At 35.2% G+C, this 20,868-nt stretch overlaps 1 protein-coding gene across 4 annotated transcripts in view; it reads left to right on the plus strand.

Annotated features, from left to right (window-relative positions):
• LOC117411313 (tau-tubulin kinase 1-like) overlaps positions 1-20,868 on the plus strand; it is a 97,769-nt gene that overhangs the window by 74,720 nt on the left and 2,181 nt on the right. For all 4 annotated transcript variants that reach the window (XM_034018627.3, XM_034018628.3, XM_034018626.3 and 1 more), the window contains one exon: positions 19,084-20,669. In XM_034018627.3, coding sequence (XP_033874518.1) covers positions 19,084-20,669 — 1,586 coding nt within the window. The remainder of the gene's footprint in view (positions 1-19,083; positions 20,670-20,868) is intronic.

Genomic DNA, 20,868 nt, shown 5'->3' on the forward strand with positions numbered 1-20,868 from the left:
TGAGAATTTTTAGCATGCATTTGTTTTGTTTTTCCTTTTATATATCATATATTAAGTTCATTTTATAGTACCACCTATTTTGGCAACTGTTAAACTCATGACTACATGAGTGACATAAAACAGTGACTTAATACTTCATGATGTGATATGAAACTATTCTTAGTCCTTCATGAGAATGTGATACATTAAAAATGGAAAGTGTCTTGATGCAAAAAATGTTTATATATATATATATATATATATATATATATCAGTACTGTGCAAAAGTTTTAGGCAGGTGTGAAAAAATGCTGTAAAGTAAGAATGCTTTCAAAAATAGACATGTTAATAGATTATATTTATCAATTAACTAAATGCAAAGTGAGTGAACAGAAGAAAAATCTAAATCAAATCCATATTTGGTGTGACCACCCTTTGCCTTCAAAACAGCATCAATTCTTCTAGGTACACTTGCACAAAGTCAGGGATTTTGTAGGCATATAGTCAGGTGTATGATTAAACAATTATACCAAACAGGTGCTAATGATCATCCATTCAATATGTAGGTTGAAACACAATCATTAACTGAAACCGAAACAGCTGTGTAGGAGGAATAAAACTGGGTGAGGAACAGCCAAACTCAGCTAACAAGGTGAGGTTGCTGAAGACAGTTTACTGTCAAAAGTCATACACCATGGCAAGACTGAGCACAGCAACAAGACACAAGGTATTTATACTGCATCAGCAAGGTCTCTCCCAGGCAGAAATTTCAAGGCAGACAGGGGTTTCCAGATGTCCTGTCCAAGCTCTTTTGAAGAAGCACAAAGAAACGGGCAACGTTGAGGACCGTAGACGCAGTGGTCGGCCAAGGAAACTTACTGCAGCAGATGAAAGACACATCATGCTTACTTCCCTTTGCAATCGGAAGATGTCCAGCAGTGCCATCAGCTCAGAATTGGCACAAAACAGTGGGACCCTGGTACACCCATCTACTGTCCGGAGAAGTCTGGTCAGAAGTGGCCTTCATGGAAGACTTGCGGCCAAAAAGCCATACCTCTGACGTGGAAACAAGGCCAAGCGACTCAACTATGCACGAAAACACAGGAACTGGGGTGCAGAAAAATGGCAGCAGGTGCTCTGGACTGATGAGTCAAAATTTGAAATATTTGGCTGTAGCAGAAGGCATTTTGTTCGCCGAAGGGCTGGAGAGCGGTACACGAATGAGTGTCTGCAGGCAACAGTGAAGCATGGTGGAGGTTCCTTGCAAGTCTGGGGCTGCATTTCTGCAAATGGAGTTGGGGATTTGGTCAGAATTAATGGTCTCCTCAATGCTGAGAAGTACAGGCAGATACTTATCCATCATGCAATACCATCAGGGAGGCATCTGATTGGCCCCAAATTTATTCTGCAGCATGACAATGACCCCAAACATACAGCAAAAGTCATTAAGAACTATCTTCAGCGTAAAGAAGAACAAGGAGTCCTGGAAGTGATGGTATGGCCCCCACAGAGCCCTGATCTCAACATCATCGAGTCTGTCTGGGATTACATGAAGAGAGAGAAGCAACTGAGGCTGCCTAAATCCACAGAAGAACTGTGGTTAGTTATCCAAGATGTTTGGGCCAACCTACCTGCCGAGTTCCTTCAAAAACTGTGTGCAAGTGTACCTAGACGAATTGATGCTGTTTTGAAGGCAAAGGGTAGTCACACCAAATATTGATTTGATGTAGATTTTCCTTCTGTTCACTCACTTTGCATTTTGTTAATTGATAAATATAAACTATTAACATGTCTATTTTTGAAAGCATTCTTACTTTACAGCATTTTTTCACACCTGCCTAAACCTTTTGCACAGTACTGTGTATATATATATATATATATATATATATATATATATATATATATATATATATATATATATATATATATATATATATAAATGTTTTGATAAGGTGACACTACATAGTATGGCACACACAGCAGAGCTATAATACTGCATATGTAGTTTAGGCTTTTACAGTTAACTGGGGGATACATTTTATTTACAAACTTTGCAACCTTGATTATATGAGAAGCATCCAGCTGTACTTTTTCGTGTTTAATTACAAGTCTTTGTTGAGGTAGGTATTGTTTTGGATACAGATGACTGCAGACCACAGTTGTTTAGTTCCTGCTTATTGAAACGTGTTTTTTGAATATTTAAGGGCAGATAATGCAGTGCATTTACACATTCTAACTTCCAAGTTAAAAATAAAAAATAACACACATTGACATGTATGCTCCCTATGGCTTTTGAGAACACATGTTTTATAATGAAAAATATTCTTGCTTTCATACTGGTGAAATCATTAAAGATTGTATTCCAGCAACACTTATTGTCCCAGGTCATGTTCATTTTCTTGTGGGGATTTTGAAACTGCTAGAGAAGCCACTCTCTTCTGTGTCTCTGGGTGTCGTACAAGAAATAGCTTGAAGAGTTCATGGATTTGGCATACTGCTTTATTATTGCTCATCAGTGACCTGGCGTTAATGTGATGTAAACAGGATAAGTGTCATTCAGTTCCACAAGCACAGACATACAGTAGCCAGGATTTCAAAACATTTTGAAGTCTTGCTGTTTTGCATTTGCTGTAAAATGGGAGAGAAAAAATAAATTTGAATTAAGGCAGTGTTTTAGTTAACAAATTTAGGGGTTGAGTAGGGACGGGCAGTCCATGCTTGACTTCTCACAGGGAATACCATGGTATTTTGACTTCGAGCAAATTATCTTGTTTACTAACAAAAACAACAGTATTTGAATTATGGGCTCAGGGTTCAAATAAAATGTCGTCACTTTAAAGGACAAAAATACATTGAAAGTGCATTTAATTATTTTTGTAAGCCCTGCTGTGCCCAGTAGCATTTTTTTTATTGTAAAATAAAATACACAACCCTCCTACAAGTATTGCCCAATGCAAATGTTGCCTCATGGTAGTAACCCACTTGCCCATCAGGAGGACTGAAATATCAACTGGGGTTTTCTTGGTTCTTACTGTCAAGCTAATCACCTCTTTTCACCGAAAGAACCTCATCAACAAAGTTAGCCAAGCTAGTGAATCCTGGAGACGAGGCCCAGATTATTCACTCCACACTGCAGTTTTATATGATATGACAATTGTATATTGATATTGTGCACGTATTTCGATATTGATATCGATAATATCGAAGTCTTCCAAAACACAAAATAATATAATAACACAATTGCAATATCAAACATATAGACGTTAACAGATATTTACACAAGAAAAGCAATAACTTTAACTTAGTGGTGCTTTGCTTCACAATATCTATGGAGAAAAACAAGGTCTTGTTATATTGTTTTAATATTCCTTCCATGCCATCATCAGGCACCTCAAAACCGAAATATTTCTACTTTCACTGCGCACAGACTAGACAATCTGGAAGTAATTTAATCTTCTCTGCGTATATGCAGACACAACACCTCTAAAAGTATTAAGTACTGTGTCATGCTGAATGTCGCATTATTTTGAGATGTTTTAAAAGTACATCTCATTTATAATATCAAAAGTTCATATTTTAAAAATACATGAATAATATTGTAAGTAATCACATGGACAAAATGCAATGAATCACTGATGCACGCACATATCTGAAAATAATCCCATGAGTGCTTAATGCAGAATGCAAATAGCGTTTGGTATCTTGCAAGCACGTTCTGTATATCAAATTATTTAAGCCGATTTTCCTGTCTATTATGTTTTTCTGTGTTAAGTTTGTTTTTAGGTGTGTATCCCTTTAAAAAAGACTATCCTGTTTCTTAATTAGTTGATGCGCGAACTTTTTTGAAAATAGGATATAGTTTCCGGTAAGAGATTGGCCTTTGAGAGGAAACAGGAGAAGAAACGAGAGTAGAGCACACGAGAGAGGGTACACAGGTTGTAGATTTTGTTGTTTTTCTTGATTTATAGCTATTGAATGTTTGAAATACATTTGTTATTCAGGTTCTTAGAAAAAAAAAAACGCCAATCAATGGAATGAAATGGTTAAATAATACTTTAATTGCGGTGTTTGCCTATGAGACTAACAATGATTGGTATGTATAGGGTTTGTTGTATCTTAAAGGTGGGGTACAAATAAAAAGTCATTGTTGAGTGCAGCTAAACTTTCTATACATGTCCTGAAAGATTAATTCACATTTGTTACTTATAAAGTGGAAAAAAAGGCAAATTTGTGGTTAGATCGTTTTCAAAAAACTTTGAGACCTCTACCCGGAAGAGCATGATGTCACACCAGGACATTCACTGTTGTAAACAATTGCAGTAGATGGAGGACAGAAGTGAAAGCAATGTTACCTGTTCAGATGTTTTAGCATCTTAAATAAAACAGATCAGAAATGTTGGTCTTGTGCAATGACAATGAAAAAAAAAAAACAAACAAAAAAAAAACCTTGTTTACATTTGCCCTTACTTCTCTCTCTTCCATGGTTTGTTGTAGTCTGTTGATGGTAGAGTAGCACATGACAGTTTTTTCTTGTGTCAGAGTTTCAGGTTTTTTAATTTGAATTTGTTCCTTGGCAGTATTTTCACGTTTGCTTTTAGTGAAAAGCTTGTGCCAAGCATCCTTAATCAGACGGTGAATTTATTTTGAAGAATATCGCCTGATTGTTGCATCTATGCATCCCTGCTGTAATGCGTTAGTGGAATTTAGTTATTTATTCAAACAAGAGATTAAATTATCAATTGTATGTTTCGACTACTTCACCCTCAATAAAGGTGAGGGACATCTAATTATCTCCCGCACAGGTATTTAACTGGGCAGAATATCAGTGACTGATAAGAAGTATACACAACAACAAGGAGGCAGATTGCAAAAAAACTGAGCGTTTATTGTTCAGGTTCACAGTAAAAACAAGACATAGACCCTGAAGTATTCTGAAAGTTTTAGTTATTGTTACATTTTTTTTATAATAAGATGTTCAATAGTGATAGGATTTACTTGAGGTAACACCAGACTTTACATGATAGTACAGTCGATTTACACAGCGTCACACACACACAACCTGATAACCTTCATGTCTATGTAGACTATGCCTTGCTGCAAAGGTTCTTAGTCACTCGGTCGCCTGACGCACTTTAAACATAAACAAATAAACAAAAAAGAATACAGAATCTACCGTCTTTGTTTCGAGACACAAAGAACCAAAAAAAAAAGGTGCATTCTCCCAGCTCAGGAACTCCGTACAATATAGCCAGTCTCTCGCTTCTTCACTGTAGGCTTTTAAAGCCGAGCAATAGACACAGAGTGCGTCGGATCTCTGTGGCAACAGATGAGCCGCAATTTAACATGCAAAACAAGTACAGTAATACACCTGTCAACTTATGAAAACACGAGAACAAGAGGTCTCCTTTTTTGGACTTACTGCACAACTTTCTCTGAACAAAACAATATAATAATTCTTACATATACAGTAAATAATACTTTTTTTTTAACTTGTAGCCTATTAGAATCTGATATAGCCTACATCAACATTATAAAGTAGCCTAAGACATTTTCTCAGGTCGGATGGGGAACATAAGTTTATGTTAATATTGGCGATCTAAATAATCCGGAGGCAGAAGATCTTACGCGGGAGTGTCCCGACAAAATCGAGAGACTTCACAGGAATGCATACGAGAATGTGACATAACGTGATCATTTTATCACATTATTTATTAATAATGTACATGGGAGGTTGTTGGCTATATAATCGCGTCACTGTTTCATCAAACAGTAAGAGATCATTATAATGAAATGATAGGATCATGCCCTCGCCCTCTGCACCTCTCTTTTCTTGGCAGCCGCTCGAGTCCCGGTGATTTTACTTTTTTTACTAGAAGAAGAAGATGCTGCTGTCCTGCAGGTACCATCCAGATTTATGGATGGTACTACATTCTTATTTTATTTACTTTAACTTTAACAGCATCCATCTTGAACATCATTAAATTAATAAAGCTGTCTTTGGTAAAGAGCCATCGTACCGGCTCTTTAGGAGACTTGTGGAGAGATACCAATGGCACCTGCTGTGTTGGAGCAACCATATATTACACACATATTTACCATGGTATCTCTCCACTGGGTGCGTTGTGTTATGGCGAGCAGTTTTGGTGAGCAGTAATTCAGGAAAGCAGCGGGCAGGATGGCAAGCTTGTCCTGGTGTGATGTCACGCATAAATTAGCCGTGGCTTGCCAGTGAAATATTGCTCCAAAACACTGTAAACTCAGTTCCCTGGTCATGAGGTATTTTCCAAGGTGTTGTAGCGTGTGTTTACAGTGCAGGTGAAGATCCATCTTACAGCAACTGGCTTATATTAAAAATTGTAGTCACTTTATGTAGTGTTATAGAGCAACGTATGTATATGTGCTGCGTAAAACAAATGCAAAAGAATATCTAGATGGATTTATCTTTTAAATCGTTGACAATTTGACTATAATGTAGTCTGCATCAAATTCACTTCTTGACCTTTAACACAAAAGTATTTCTGGGTAAAATCAGGTAACTCGTAAAAAACTCGGCGTTGTCCATCAACTCGAGTTCTGGGAGAATTCAGGCCAATTCAAGCGTCAGCGTAACATAAATTTTTTAGAATAACTACATCTTGTCGTGTAGCGAAAACGTGCAGCGTCTAAAATATACTGTGTTCCTATTTCTCTGTGGGCATCTGGCGTTAACGTACGTATTTAACTAATATGTTTATGAAAAATATACATCGATATTGGGTGTATACGAAAGGTTTAAATGATTAAAACATATTTTATGTCAAGACATTTCAAACTAAAAGCCCTTCTTCAGCTGTGTAGACAGAAAAGTAAACCAGTGCAGTATTTTTGCTCTTTTTTTTTGTAAGCATTATCAATAACAAGACAGGTTACAATGCATTTTTATATATATTATTTATTCAGCCAATAATCATGATTATTTACAGCTGATAATCGATATCAGGAAATGTTATTGTCATCCAACACTATACCTTACAGCAGTACAGGGAACAGAAACAAAAAACAAAACAAAATTATTTATTACGTTCTGGGACGAAAACGATATTCAAGATTTTGTTTATCGGTTAATAACAGTTTTTTCGTTCCTTTCAGTCTGTTCTCTCTGTCTCTTTCCATTGTTTTCAAACATACAATAATTTGAAAAAAGCGCTCTTCCCGTGGTCTTATGACAAAGCATTACATCACAGTCAGCTAATGAAATTCAACATTACATTTAGCTTGCTTTTTCAGAGCAGCCAGCAGCGAATCAAATCACACAATATTTAATTTGCCTTCAGTTCAGGCTTCCATCTTCCAGATCCACGTTACGTGATCATTATAGATCAATAGATTAACTTATTATTAAGATATGTACACAGAAAACAAGCTGTAAAAATATGTGTGGCAAGTGAAGTGCTTTGTTAATAAACTGAGGTTTGCTAGTTATATTCCTGGATATTAAGAGTTAAGACATTTTATGGTCGACTTGAGAAAACAGCATTGTTTATTGTATAACGAATTTCTTTTGTTGTATTGTCAATCATTTAACGATTCATGATTTAATTGTTCAGTGTTTCATTTTCATTGTTATATCCTAAAGAATGTAGAAGTGCACGTGTTGAATTTGTTGCATGTCTTACTGTGAAATGTGCATACCAATGATAACAGCTAGCTGTGTAGCTTCACTATTTGCTGTACGGGACGCATCATGTCACATCCCTTTTGACTGCACAAAGTGGTCGCAGCTGTTGTTCATATGAATGCAATACTATATATGTACATTTAAGTAGATGTGCTGAGTTTGAACCTCTATACAAGAGGATTAAAAAAAAATCAAAAGCGACGTCGTTGCTCTGTCCTCTCAACCAACAGGAACCCGAAAGGGATCATTTCAAACATTATTTAGAGAGATGCGGGTATGTGACAATGAGAGATATTTTAGGTATTTTAGAATGACAGATGAAAGATCTGACAATCTGTTAAGGCTGTACGTACGCCTTTCCAAAAAGACACGCGTTGCAAGATTTTAAATTACTTACTTCCGACTTTTCACACAGGGTCGGTGACCCTAGACTCTGACCTGAAATGATGTCTGTCAGAAGTATGTACTGTAAGTTTTGTAATCTGAAGTAACATTTAAACTTGTCAGCAGTCAAAAGCAATAGTCTTTATATTATTGGTTTTGGTGTACTATTTAAAAGCTCTTGTGTATGTTGATGTAGCTAAAAATACATTATTTGGTGAACTTTCCATGAATTCTTGGAATGTACTAAAATGACAAAATCATACGTAATTAATTACTTGGAGAGGATTTTTTCTGCATATCTTCTGTTTAAAACAGAATAGCTCTGCAATAAGAAATATGTAGGTTATGGTAAATATATAATGCTTTGAAGAGATGTTTGTCACAAAAATGTTTTTTTAGTATTACCTTTCAAATATACGGCAGAGGTGTAGAGCCCTGGAATTTTTTTTTATTTTTATTAAGTTAAAAACACCACAAAGGTTGAAAGGTGGAACAGAACGGAGATAATATCTATTTGTGGGTTTTTTTTCAGTTCTCACACTACTCTGAACAACTGGAACTAAAGTTAATTCATACAAAGCTTAGTGAGCTCTAAGCTCCGTGTTGATAGGAGTAAATAGTATTTAAATTGTATATTAGCTTGTTTGCGAATTAGTTAAGTGAAGTCAAACACTGCAACATTTTTCCCCAAAACTTTGTGGGTGGACTTCTCCAGAGTTGAGGAAAAAACATTTGCGATTAAATAAAAATAAAAAAATAGCAAGGGTTTTTTCGCAAAATCCTTGCAACTGCCCTTGCGAAACTCGCATCTCTTTTGAATATCTGGACCTAGATTTTTCAATCTTGCCTCAAGAATTGTTTGATTCAGTTTCAAAATGAGCCCAGAAAGGTTGCATTTTTGGTTAAGGGGCAAAAAAATGGTAGGGACCAGTTTCTAAATACCATTTACACAGACTTTCGTGCACTAGTATTTCCAAAGAGGTAATATTTGGTCTCTGTTAAATAATTAGGTGACCATGAAATATAACAGAATTGTAATAGAACCTTTAATTACAAAATAGTTGGGGGAACACTGACGACTACATTTGTTCCACAAATGTTTCTTTTTTTTTTTTTCAAAAAAAGTCAATGTGATATGCACTACCAGTGAAAAGTTTAGAAACAGCAACAAAATGTATGACATCACATCATCATCAACATACATTATTAAGCATCCCCATGATGGGAGTTAAGTTTATCACAAATGTCGTCATTGTTTTGACATTTTTGACTGGTAGTGTACAGTACATTCAGATATACATTCTCCTTATTCCCCACTTCCCTTTCATAATGGCGTCTTGTTCCTTCCAATTTACCACCATTGCATGTTGTCTTCTCAAAGGCTATTGATGGTGGATTTCATGGTTTTATCTGGGTAGCTTAGCCATGCTAATTTAGTCCATAGTCAAATAATTTTTTTATAAATCATTTATCCTTTCAGTAACAGTTCAAATGACATTGATTGGTGTCCCAGCTAAATATAATTTAAATGTAAGCCATTTTTCGTAATTCACATGGAAAAGGGATCAACGTGCCATTTGTATGGGAATCGACAAGAAGAAAAAAGTATCTGGGGTAAGCCACAAAATACAACTATTAGCCCTTAAATTTTCTTAGGGTTTTGCATTCATTCTGCTTCATAGGGTATTGCATTTTTTTTGCTAAGGCAAATACATAGTCCGCTTTTAGAAAATATAGTTCTGTAAGAAAAAATACTGTCTAATGTTTAAAGAGAAAGCTGACTAACTCATGATTTTTTTACTCACATGTACGTTAACTGGTTGTCAAAAAAGTGCATTGTTATCTCAAATGCTTACTAGGCTGGCTACTTTCATAGTAACATACATCAGTAAATAAAGCACATACATAATATACAGAAACAAATTAATAATTAAGTTATTGATGACCAAGATTCCTGTATCTTTTGCAAAACAGTAATAACAGAGGTTTAGGTTTAACAGCATGTTGTGTGTTTTTTTTTTTTTTTGTTTGTTTTTTTCAGTCAGAATTTGAATAAGCTTAAGAGATTTTGCTTTCCGTCCTTAAATTTATATTGTACAAATATGGTATATAATTGATGGTGTGAGTGTGTATATATATAGATAGATAGATAGATAGATAGATAGATAGATAGATAGATAGATAGATAGACAGATAGATAGATATGCTTTGAACCACAGTAGATAAAAAATATATTATTTTAGAGCAAGTGTGTCAAGTACTCTGTAGCCCTGAAACATACAAAAACAAAATTCTCCCCAATAATTAGCTTAAGCCAACCTAAAAAATAGTTTCAGTCTCTTTTTTTGGTGTCTTCACCATCAGCAAAGATTTCAACAGCATGCACAGAAAGCAAGTGCAAGTCTTCCCCCGCCTGACACCTTTTCCTCCACTCTTATTGGTCTTTTTCAGTTGGAGGAAGGCAGGCAATCCCAACACTCTTCCCCGAGGTCCAACCAATTGAGAAGACTGGCATCCTATGTTTTCTCCTCCTCAACTCTGGAAACGGAGCACTACCCTCACCCTGGTGGTACTTTCCTACAACGCAGTCGTTCAGCCGAGAGCAGCCCTGCTCGCATGCCCCATCGAAGGCACATGCCCCTCTTGTCTGGGGGCCAGAGAGTTAGGCCTTCAGTCCTCACTATGTCCAGGGTACAATTTCAGCAAATGTTGGCCAAATTAATGAACAAATCATGAGCTATATCCCCTCACACTCTGCCCTCACTACACCCTTGGAAAGAAGGGATGTACCTTATTCATGCAATAAATTTTGTCTGCTTCATGCATTCAAAGTTCAGTGCAGTACTTGAGCCCAAGAAACTAATAATGAAATCTATTGCAATGGGAAGAATAGCAACAAAAGAAGATTGTCAAGCGGTGTAAATTACATTGTGTCCGTATTGGTTTCTGCATGTGTAAATAAGGGGGAAATGTCACTGTTGAAGATTACAAATTAGAAAATACGGCTATTGTAAATTTAGATTTTTTTTTTAAATAATATAGTTTTTTGGATGTTTCTATTATACAAAAAGAAGTTGCTATTCACATTTTGGAAAGGTCTTGCTTAAAAACTCACACAGGAGCACAGTGGACCCTCTGTATCTTCTTCCCATTTATATAGGCATAGAAGCTTTTGCTAGTTGTCAAGTGTGTTTTCTGTTACCTGTGTTTATAGTAATCACAACTGCCTAAAAATAATAGCTAAATTCTTCAGGGTCCATTGTGCTTTTTTAAATGATCTTCCACCAATAACGCTGTTACTGTAGTGTATGTGCTTCGTCTGTATTTATGTATTTATTTATTTTTAATTTCTACAAAACAATAAAGAGCACTATTCTTTTGTTCTAGCAATGCCTTAACATGCCCATGAGAAATAGGGTTGAGATGGCATCTGTTGATCGGAAAATAGAGCTTAAATGGTTTTGTTTAAAAGCAACCTTTTAAGACCCTTGAACAACTCTTCGGCTTGTTCATTAATGTGTGTATTGTGCAAGCACTAGAGATGCAGTAGAGTTATAAAATGTGAATAGTATAGGGGTGTTGATACAGTGTTAACTTGTGGCTTCTTCAGCATATCAGCAAGTTCGATTTATATCTTGTAATTTCTTAAGGTGCTCTGATGTGACAGTAACATCTCTATTTCAAAATCCTAGTTTGTGTGTTCCCCACTTTATCTCTTGAAATGGCTCTTTGTGTTATAATAAATGGGAGTCTCAGAGATGGAATTTAATGTGATCATTTTTCTCATAGTTTACCACAAAGATAATCACTTGGATTATTATTAAGTTTTTGCACATCAGTTTGTTTATAAGGTGCTACTGAATGCAGTGACCCAAAAACCTGAACAATAAAAAAGATCTAACTTGCTTGTCTAAGTGACACAGACATTATTGTGGTCTTCAAGTCACAACCCCAAAAGTAAAGCATAGTTTCAACCCCCCACCCCCCCAATTGTAGGCATCATATGTTGGTGACTGTAACTACACGTTAAAATCAATGTTGTTAAGTACATGTAAAAAAATAGTTGAGCTGAGTTAAATGTGGGTGGAAGAGCTAACTGGGATCCAGTGTTTAAATCAGTGTCTGAAATATTAAGTCTCTCTGTTTTGAGAGCAGTGCTTCCATTTATGAATTTAACAAACACGTATACCCCCACCTTCCCCTGCAATGCACTACAGCCCCTTTATAAAATACCTCATTGCACTGTTTAAAATCTGCTCTGTACAGTAGCAGCTGAACAAAGAAGAGAACTAATGCAAGAGTTTAAACCTTAAAGAAATCTATTATGAATAAAAGTTCAGTTTTGTGTCTTGCTACTAACATAGTGCAATAACATGCAGACATGACTTGCTGCAGCAGTTTAAAATGAAACTGAAAGTCACTTTGTTCTATTTAGAAAAGCAATTTTGTGTGATAGAAGATGCAGTTTTGCCTAGTGAGAATACATGCCCTGACAAGACCTTTCACTCATGGTTTCTCTGCATACAGAAAGAAAAATTGGGACATAGGTTATTTGCAGTATATTTTTTTAAAAATAACAAATGCTGCCTATTAATAATGTGTGTCAAACAGTGTTAGGCCTATATGCAGTTTATTGTAGTTCTATACTGTGAGATTGTAGTTCTATACAAGAGATGGTAAAAGAAAAGTTGCTTGGTGTTCTTGTCAAATATGCATGGGCTAAATTTATAGCTTTTTGCATTTTACTGAAGTGTGATTGCAGTGTTCACACATTGTAGTATTTCTTTGGTTTCAGATTCATTCATAGTAATTATTTTATATATTCTAATTGATAATTACTTTGCCGACAGCACAGTCTATCTAATAGTATCAAACACAGTTTGCTTTTTTATAGTACACAATAGAAGATTGGACATTCTTTCTGTTATGTGGAATACATTGCCTTTCAATCACTCATTTGTGGTCCCCTGACTAAATTATGGAAACTGACTAAAATGTCTCTACTTTTTCTTTTGAAGTATTAGGTTCACAAAACAGAAATTATATTGTATTCACCCATTAGCTACACTTTGGGTATGATTAAATAAAAAGCATAGATTTTGCTGCTCTTTACAATGCTTGTGTAAATGAAGCAGTACTGTATGTCATCCAGTTGTTCTCCTCTATTGTACATCACAGTTAGTTCACAGAACTTTTAAAGGAGCCACAAATTAAAGCCACAAAAATAACACTTTTGCTCCTGTTACATTTACTAGAGAAATGCCTAGTGTAATGTACAGATATTTTGATCATAGGCTATGTAATCAGTTTTTGCTTGAATGTACTGTCTAAGTTAGATGTGCGTAAAACAACTGTCAACATGTTAGCAAATAAGGCATAAAACTTTTTTTGTTACCTGTTAAAAAAAAAGTATTGTACAATATATGTAATACCATTGTTATAAACTGCTATACCTTATGGTCTAGAAAATATATAATTTTTTTTTTTTTTTTTAACAAAGCAGACCAGCACCTATTTGTAATTGCTTTAGTCAGCTAGGACTGGTACATTAGTATCATTACTTTACGTAATGTAATATGCAAGTAAATGATTCACCATGCCTTTATTTAGTGTTTTTCACTTCATTGTAATGATTATTTCCAAAGAGTTATCTTAGTAAGTGGAAACCATAGTTTACTAGGTGCCATTAAAGTGTTTGCTGCTATTACAGTGTTCTTCCATGTACATCACTTGAGTGCAATACTTATTGATGCGTTACTGATGATGACTATATATTTCAATGAACTGTTTGATTTATATAATTCTCCTAGTAACAATAGGAGAGTAACCAAAAAGAAAACAGTTACAGGGTTATTTAATGTCTTCTTTGTAATTGTAATGAAGTGTGAGACTGCTGTGTCATAATTTAATTTTTGTTACACAAGAACATAATCTATAGTGGAGGTTATTCTTCTGTTATAAAGTAAATACTTTGTGTTGCTATGATGAATGCAAGCACTGCAATGCTGAGATTACCCACTGTTTAGTAAATTCATTGTTTTTATTTTTTTTTTATGTTGGTTTGATGTTTTAGACTTTGCTTATATTTTGCCTAATCAAGCACTTAATGCAATTGTTTGCATATGCTAAATAGCAGTCAGAATGTGATGATCTGTTACAGGGTACCTTAAAGAGTAAGTAGCAGGGTTCCGAAAAATATACCGCTACAACTGTTTTAATAACGTACCTGTCATTTCTCTTTTCATTGTTAACATCCTGCCAACTTTTTACACTTATAACTTTAAATTCTGTTTCAAAGCTCTTTTCAAAATGGCCACTCTAGTGCACTGGGGTTTGAGATTTGTCCTCTGAATCACTGCAGGAAAAGTGATTTTAAAAAACAAGCAAACATAATAAGTGCTGTGGCTTTTCTGTTCCGTACCACATCATGGATCGTTTTTACTGTGTTACCTTTTTGACAATTTGAACAATAATCCTTACACTATCAGTGCACTAGAGCAGCCATTTTGAAAATAGCTTTGAAACAGACTTTAAAGTTACAAGTGTAAAAGGTTGCCACAATGTTGACAATGAAAAGAAGAATTACACATACGTTATTTATTATTTTTAGGAGAAAACTATTACTTGTTATGCCAGATTACCTAACTTAAAATTGAAACCACAAGCCATAACAAAATATATTTTTGTTCAGGCTGTTTTCAAGGTGTCTTATCCAAAAAAAGACATGGCAAATTAAAAGACTTTTGGGTCAGCTGTTCAGAAAGTTAAATACAAACTGTTTTATGGGTCTAAATCAGGGATATCACTGTTTAAAACTTGAATTTTAAACAAGTATTGTCATCAACCAGACTATTAACTTATTAGATTCAGTTGCCTGAAAGTATATTGTTTGCCCACTTATGCATTTTGATCAAAAAAGCTGATTGAGGTGTTCAGAATACACCTCAAAGAGCTTACGTGAAGTTGAGTTTAAATGTTAGCAGTAGCAAAATTCGTATTAAAAAAAAAAAAAAAAAAAAACGTTTCATAGTAAGTCAAAATACCAATTTCTGGTAATTATTTACCCTTTTGTATATGAAAAGAAAAGGGTGTAGGCTTCATCAACACAAAACAAATTTAGGTAAGGATTTGCTCTGTAAAAGGCTCTCTTTCGTAAATGACACTGCATCAGGCATTAATATACTGTATAATGAATGTATATGTTCCTTTTTAACAAGCTGCTAAATTTTGGGTGTTTTAAGGTAAACAATTTTGCGTTTGTCTGCATGTATTTTAGTCTTTGTATAAAAACATGCTGTATTTCACACATTCACTGTATTCATTTTCAACGAGAGGTGCTTCACGAGAGTCATGAGCTTTGTAACATTACCATTTATAAATCCAGTTCACTCACCACTTTACTGCCCACATAGAGATTTCCAAAGGCAATTTCATGAGGGTTTTTTCCTGACCATAAAACAATGAAAATAGCTATACAAAAACCGACTGAAAAAAACGTAAGCTCTTCTTGCATGAAGCACTTCAATTATTTTAATAATTTTATTTATTTATTTATTTATTTTGCTGTTGTTGTATCTTGGCGCTGGTAAAAGGATACTCACGGGTCAGTGAAAAATAAAATATATTTTACAAAATGTTAAAACTTCCCATTTCTAGGGCTATTTTTTAACCATTGAATCTTATCAGAATAGTCTGTTCCAGTAGTTTTAGGAGAAATGCATTTTTTGAACAGCAAGTAAGCCATCCAGGCGTGGAACAGTACAAGCTGTTTTGTGCCCATTCATTCGCCTTTTATAAGTGGTTGTCTTAGCCTTTCAGCTGGCAAAGCCCAGTCAGTTGTGAAAGGGTCAGTTTGTCAGAGTTTACTTTATTTTTCTAAGCGAATAATTTAAAAGATGAATTAGTGTGCATTGGGTGGCCTACAAGGTATGTACCATAATCTAGCCACTTATTTGGAGCATGGGTGGTTTGTTCTTAAATTTAAACCTCAAAATAGTTAAAATAGCAATTCTAAAATCTTACTGTAAACCAATATTTACATGGGACCACTTATTTTATTTGTTCATGTATCTTTTATTTTAATTTAAAATTAAGGGATTTTGTTACAAATTGCATGCTTTTAAAATCAGTGATGTTGCCTCAGTGCCTGATATGACCTATAATTAATTACACAATTTGAGATTCTGTAATTATTATTATTATTATTATTATTATTATTATTATTATTATTATTATTATTATTATTATTATTATTATCAACTATTAAATTAGAGCTAAATTTGGCTACATCCTCTGTTTACAGTATCATAAATAAGGAATAATTGCATTATACGACCCTTGTTTAGGTTTTAAAATGTATAAATTCCACTATTGCTAATAATAATAATAATAATAATAATAATAATAATAATAATAATATAGTAGTAGTAGAAGTAGTCATATTAGTAGTTGTTTTTATTGATGGTTTAGTAATGGGGAATAGGAAATATATATATATATATATATATATATATATATATATATAGCGTTTTAAGCGACCCAGAAAAAAATATGAAGTTATATACTTTATCCCCCTTAACCCGTAACCCCAAGACCACTGGTATATGCTCATAAGTACTGTATCAGTAAATTCATAACAGTGCAGTGAATGTACTAGATTGCAAATACGATGTGGATATGTTGTCTTTTTGGTTACTGTACAGGATACAGTTTATAATATTTATTTAGAGATTAACATTTAACTTTCTTTGAAAGTTACATAATCTCCCAGTTAGCATAGCTTTAAACACGCCTGTACAACTTGTGACATCCCGCAGCATCCTGTATTTCAGTGTTCCTCATCATTAACATCGTTTTAGTTTGAAATTCATTTAAAAAAATGTGTAAAATTTTGATTTTATTGCAAATAGGTGATCCGTGAGTGTCTTTTCAATAAAAAATACCCTTTCTTAAAAATGTAATCAGTTTTGTAACGCAATAACACTGTACAGTAGGCTTGTAATATCTACAAGCAAAGCATGTATTTTAAACTTTTTGATACAAGTTACTAATGTGTGTGTGTGTATATATATATATATATATATATATGTGTGTGTATATATATATATATATATATATATATATATATATATATATATATATATATACACACACACACATTATATGCACATTAGCATGCAACAATGTGCTTATCAGCTGTATATAAAGCAAAACACTATCTAAGAAAAACTTGAAATCACAAATGGGCTGAGTGATTTAAAAAAAAAAGCTGTGTAATGGATTTTTGTGCCTTTTTTATTCATGTATGTAATCTAGACAATCTGGAAAAGCTTGTATACAACCAAAATGTTATTAAAAGTTTTGGGGCAGGACTTTAAAACATTGTTGTGTCTTTTTTATTGATTTCATATAAGTGAAAAAAGCAAGTAAATAAGGCTGCTTATATTGCTGTTCAAATGGAATGATTCTTGCTGAAAGAACATAAAAACATCAAATTCAGTGCATTTATAGAATACTGTACGGTGCTGGTAGTTTAATTCCTGACCACTGTATGTTTGTTTATCTGTTAATACGATTTCAAATAGGGACAGTAATTATAGATTTGTTACAAATGGTAGTCCAGTCTTAGGCATTTTACATACAATCACATATACTACGTAAAATGTTTTTTAAAAACCTGGGTATACAAACTACTATTTTATTAATCTACAAAGCAGCAATATTAGAATATATTTCTGTTTTGAATCAATGGAATAACCTAATTGTTTTTGAAAAGAAAATGTGCATAAGAACGAAAAATAACTCTCATTAGCAATTCAGCATGATAGTGAATCCTGCTTGAAGGAGTGGTGTTGGAGGGTTCAAATGTATTGGGTCCACTTTGGCAACTGCTGACCAGCATTAAAATGAGCTCTCTGGATATAGTTCCTTGTAAGAAGTCAACCCATTAGTACTACCTGGTACTGGTCCTGGTACTACAGGTAATCCCCTTTCTAATAGTTGATAATACCATCTGTCCCACCCCTTCACCATCTGCAGCAAAATAAAAAAGCTTAAACAAAGCTGTACTAAGACTACAAGAAGTTGCATGGTCTCCTGTGTTAAATGCCTATGATGATGTGTAGTGTTGTAGAGTAGGTTGTGGTTGGCAGGACAGATGTCTGATAAATATTCTTTGTTCATAATGGGAATGGGTGCTAACAAGACCAGAATGACCCTGTCTAGCAATCAAAGGAATCCTTTCTATGCTTTATTGGTTGAACTTCTGTTGTTACTGTACTGCCCTTCCTTAGCTTTTAAGTGGATCTGGGAGTTCCAAACTTCTTCTTACATAACACACATTAAAAAATGTATGACTTTGCTGGATAAATAGCTGACATCATCTTAATGTGGCTGCATAGAGGTTAGGTGGATCTGCAGTCTGAATCTGAATCCCATGCCGACTGTACATTTCAAAGAAGACTTTAGAACAAATGACCTATACAAACTGATGATGTGATGATATTTTTAACCTATTTGCTTTCTATTAAAAGCAGACACTGTGAAAGTTTATTTCGGTAACAAATGAAATAGGTACAAATGACATATATAGAAGTATTGGGACATCCTTTTTTAATTGATTACTTTTGTGTATTTTAGTAAGAACCTTCATGAAAAGAGAACTTAAAATAGAATATTTAGACATACATGTATTTATTGTAGTATTGTGGATCAGTATAAAGAGGTTTCGTATGAGCTGAATTGGATACTCCCTTTGTTAAGCTCTGTCAGTTTTATCAAGTTAGTGATTCCCAATGGTGTAGTGCTGTTAGCTGGCGATAGTGGAGGTGAGCTGCAGATATGTTAAAACAATTATTTCTGATTAATTACTAGTAGTCTTCAGTTTCTACTGTATCTCATCAGGCCATACACATATATAATGTGTTTTTTTTTTTTTTTTTTGTATCTGTTTAATATAAATTTACATTCTGTTCCATGACACCAGTGGGGAAAAAGGCATTTCTTATTTCAAACACAGCCTTAGTAAACATTGATTTAATAAATCTTTACCTTGTTTGTTTCAGGTACTGTCCCCCAAATCTTTTGAGCACAATGGTCTGCCTTTGTTGGTGCCTTCTTGTCTGCCTTATGAAGAATACAGATCAAGGGACCAGGCCCCTGAAAAAGAAGTTCTGCGACTACACGGCCTACACCAACATCAAAGAACAAAGAGAGTGGATTTCCTAGCAGTTGTCTTAACTGGCCACTTGCCACATCGCCATGAGTTTAATGTAACACCACTAGAAGAAAAGGATGAAGAGAAGCAAGACGTGCTAAAAGAAGAAGCAGAGCCCCACAGCGAGTCAAGCAGTGAGCTCAGTCAGAAGAGCACGGAGCGTAGCCAGGATGGAGCCCCATCCACTCTCCTTGCCGATGATCAAAAAGAATCCAAGGGCAGGGCCTCAACTGTAGAAGGAGACCTTGAAATGGAAGAAGGTTCCAAAACCCTGGTCTTATTTTCCCCAGGTGATATGAGAAAGTCCCTAATAGTTGGTGACCTTGCACCAGATGTAGATTTGGGAACAATGGCTGCCATCACCCCTCAGAGTGAGAGGCCTCAGCCCATGGGTAGCCAACTGGATGTTTCCGAGCCTGGGACACTGTCCTCAGTTCTGAAATCTGAACCAAAGCCACTGATTGCAATCACCGCCACATCTTCTCCATTCACCAAAGTTGAGCGTACATTTGTCCACATTGCTGAAAAGTCACATTTGAACATCATGTCTTCCAGTGGCCAGCAGTTTAGACAGGACGACTTTGATTTCTTCTGTCCAACTGAAGAGCCTTTGGCTGAAGAAAAGCTTCAAGAGAAAGAAACAATGAAGGAGAATGGTGAGTTTAGTTCTACTCAAAAGGAGGCAGAAGCTGAAAGTTCTGTGCCGGCTGCTATTCAGTCTGAAAGCTCTTCTCAAAGCCCTGCAGAAGAACTTAAAATCCTTGATGTTTCAGTTGAAAACAAACATGATCAGAAGGCAGAAGAAGATTTACCTGCTTTGGTCTCCGTAGTGTCTGATCAAAACATTGTGGAGGAAGATGGTTTGCCACAGGAGGGGCCACTACCTGAAGAAGTTAAAGAAGCATCTGAATTACCATTAGAAGGTCCCAGTGTATCAGCAGAGAAAGCTATGCTAAGGAATGTCCTAATGTACAGATTTAGGAGCCGAATACCCATCTTGCTGTCCGAAGACGACACTGGATCAGAGCATTCAGCTCCTCTTTCTTCCAAAGAATGGCTGTACAAGAGGGCAAAGCAGCCAGATCTGGCTCGCCTAATAATGGAGAAACGTCAGGGCCGTTTGATGAGGCTGACCTCCGGGGCCTCATCCTCGGTCTCCTCTGCGGATGATCGCAGAAGAGCCTCAGAAACTCTGTCAACCACAGGCTCTGAAGAAGACACCCATGACTCTGATGATTCTTTCCCCAAAAAGGCATTCGTACAGAAGGCACAATCTTTGGACAAGGAGCAGAAAATACAGAGGTCTAATAGCAGAATCCCCAGACCTGTCACGCCTGTAAAGAAGATTTCAACCCATTTAGGATCCAACATCCCCTCCTCACCCCCCCAGACAGTACCTAGTGTGCAGAAATCTGAATCTACAGTTGTAAATAGGTATGTATGCTTTTTTTTTTTTTTTTTTTTTTTTTTTATAACTTTGCATGAGTTTATATTCAAAAAGCATATCTACAAAAGCATAGTATCTTTATACAGCTACCAGGGATTTAAATTAATAAGCATTCTTCATTTAACATATTATAAATAATCATTTCTGAATATGCTGCAAGCGATATACCACACATTTTGGGACACC

Source organism: Acipenser ruthenus, chromosome 6 (genome assembly GCF_902713425.1).
Source record: "Acipenser ruthenus chromosome 6, fAciRut3.2 maternal haplotype, whole genome shotgun sequence".
Classification (NCBI taxonomy): Eukaryota; Metazoa; Chordata; class Actinopteri; order Acipenseriformes; family Acipenseridae; genus Acipenser; species Acipenser ruthenus.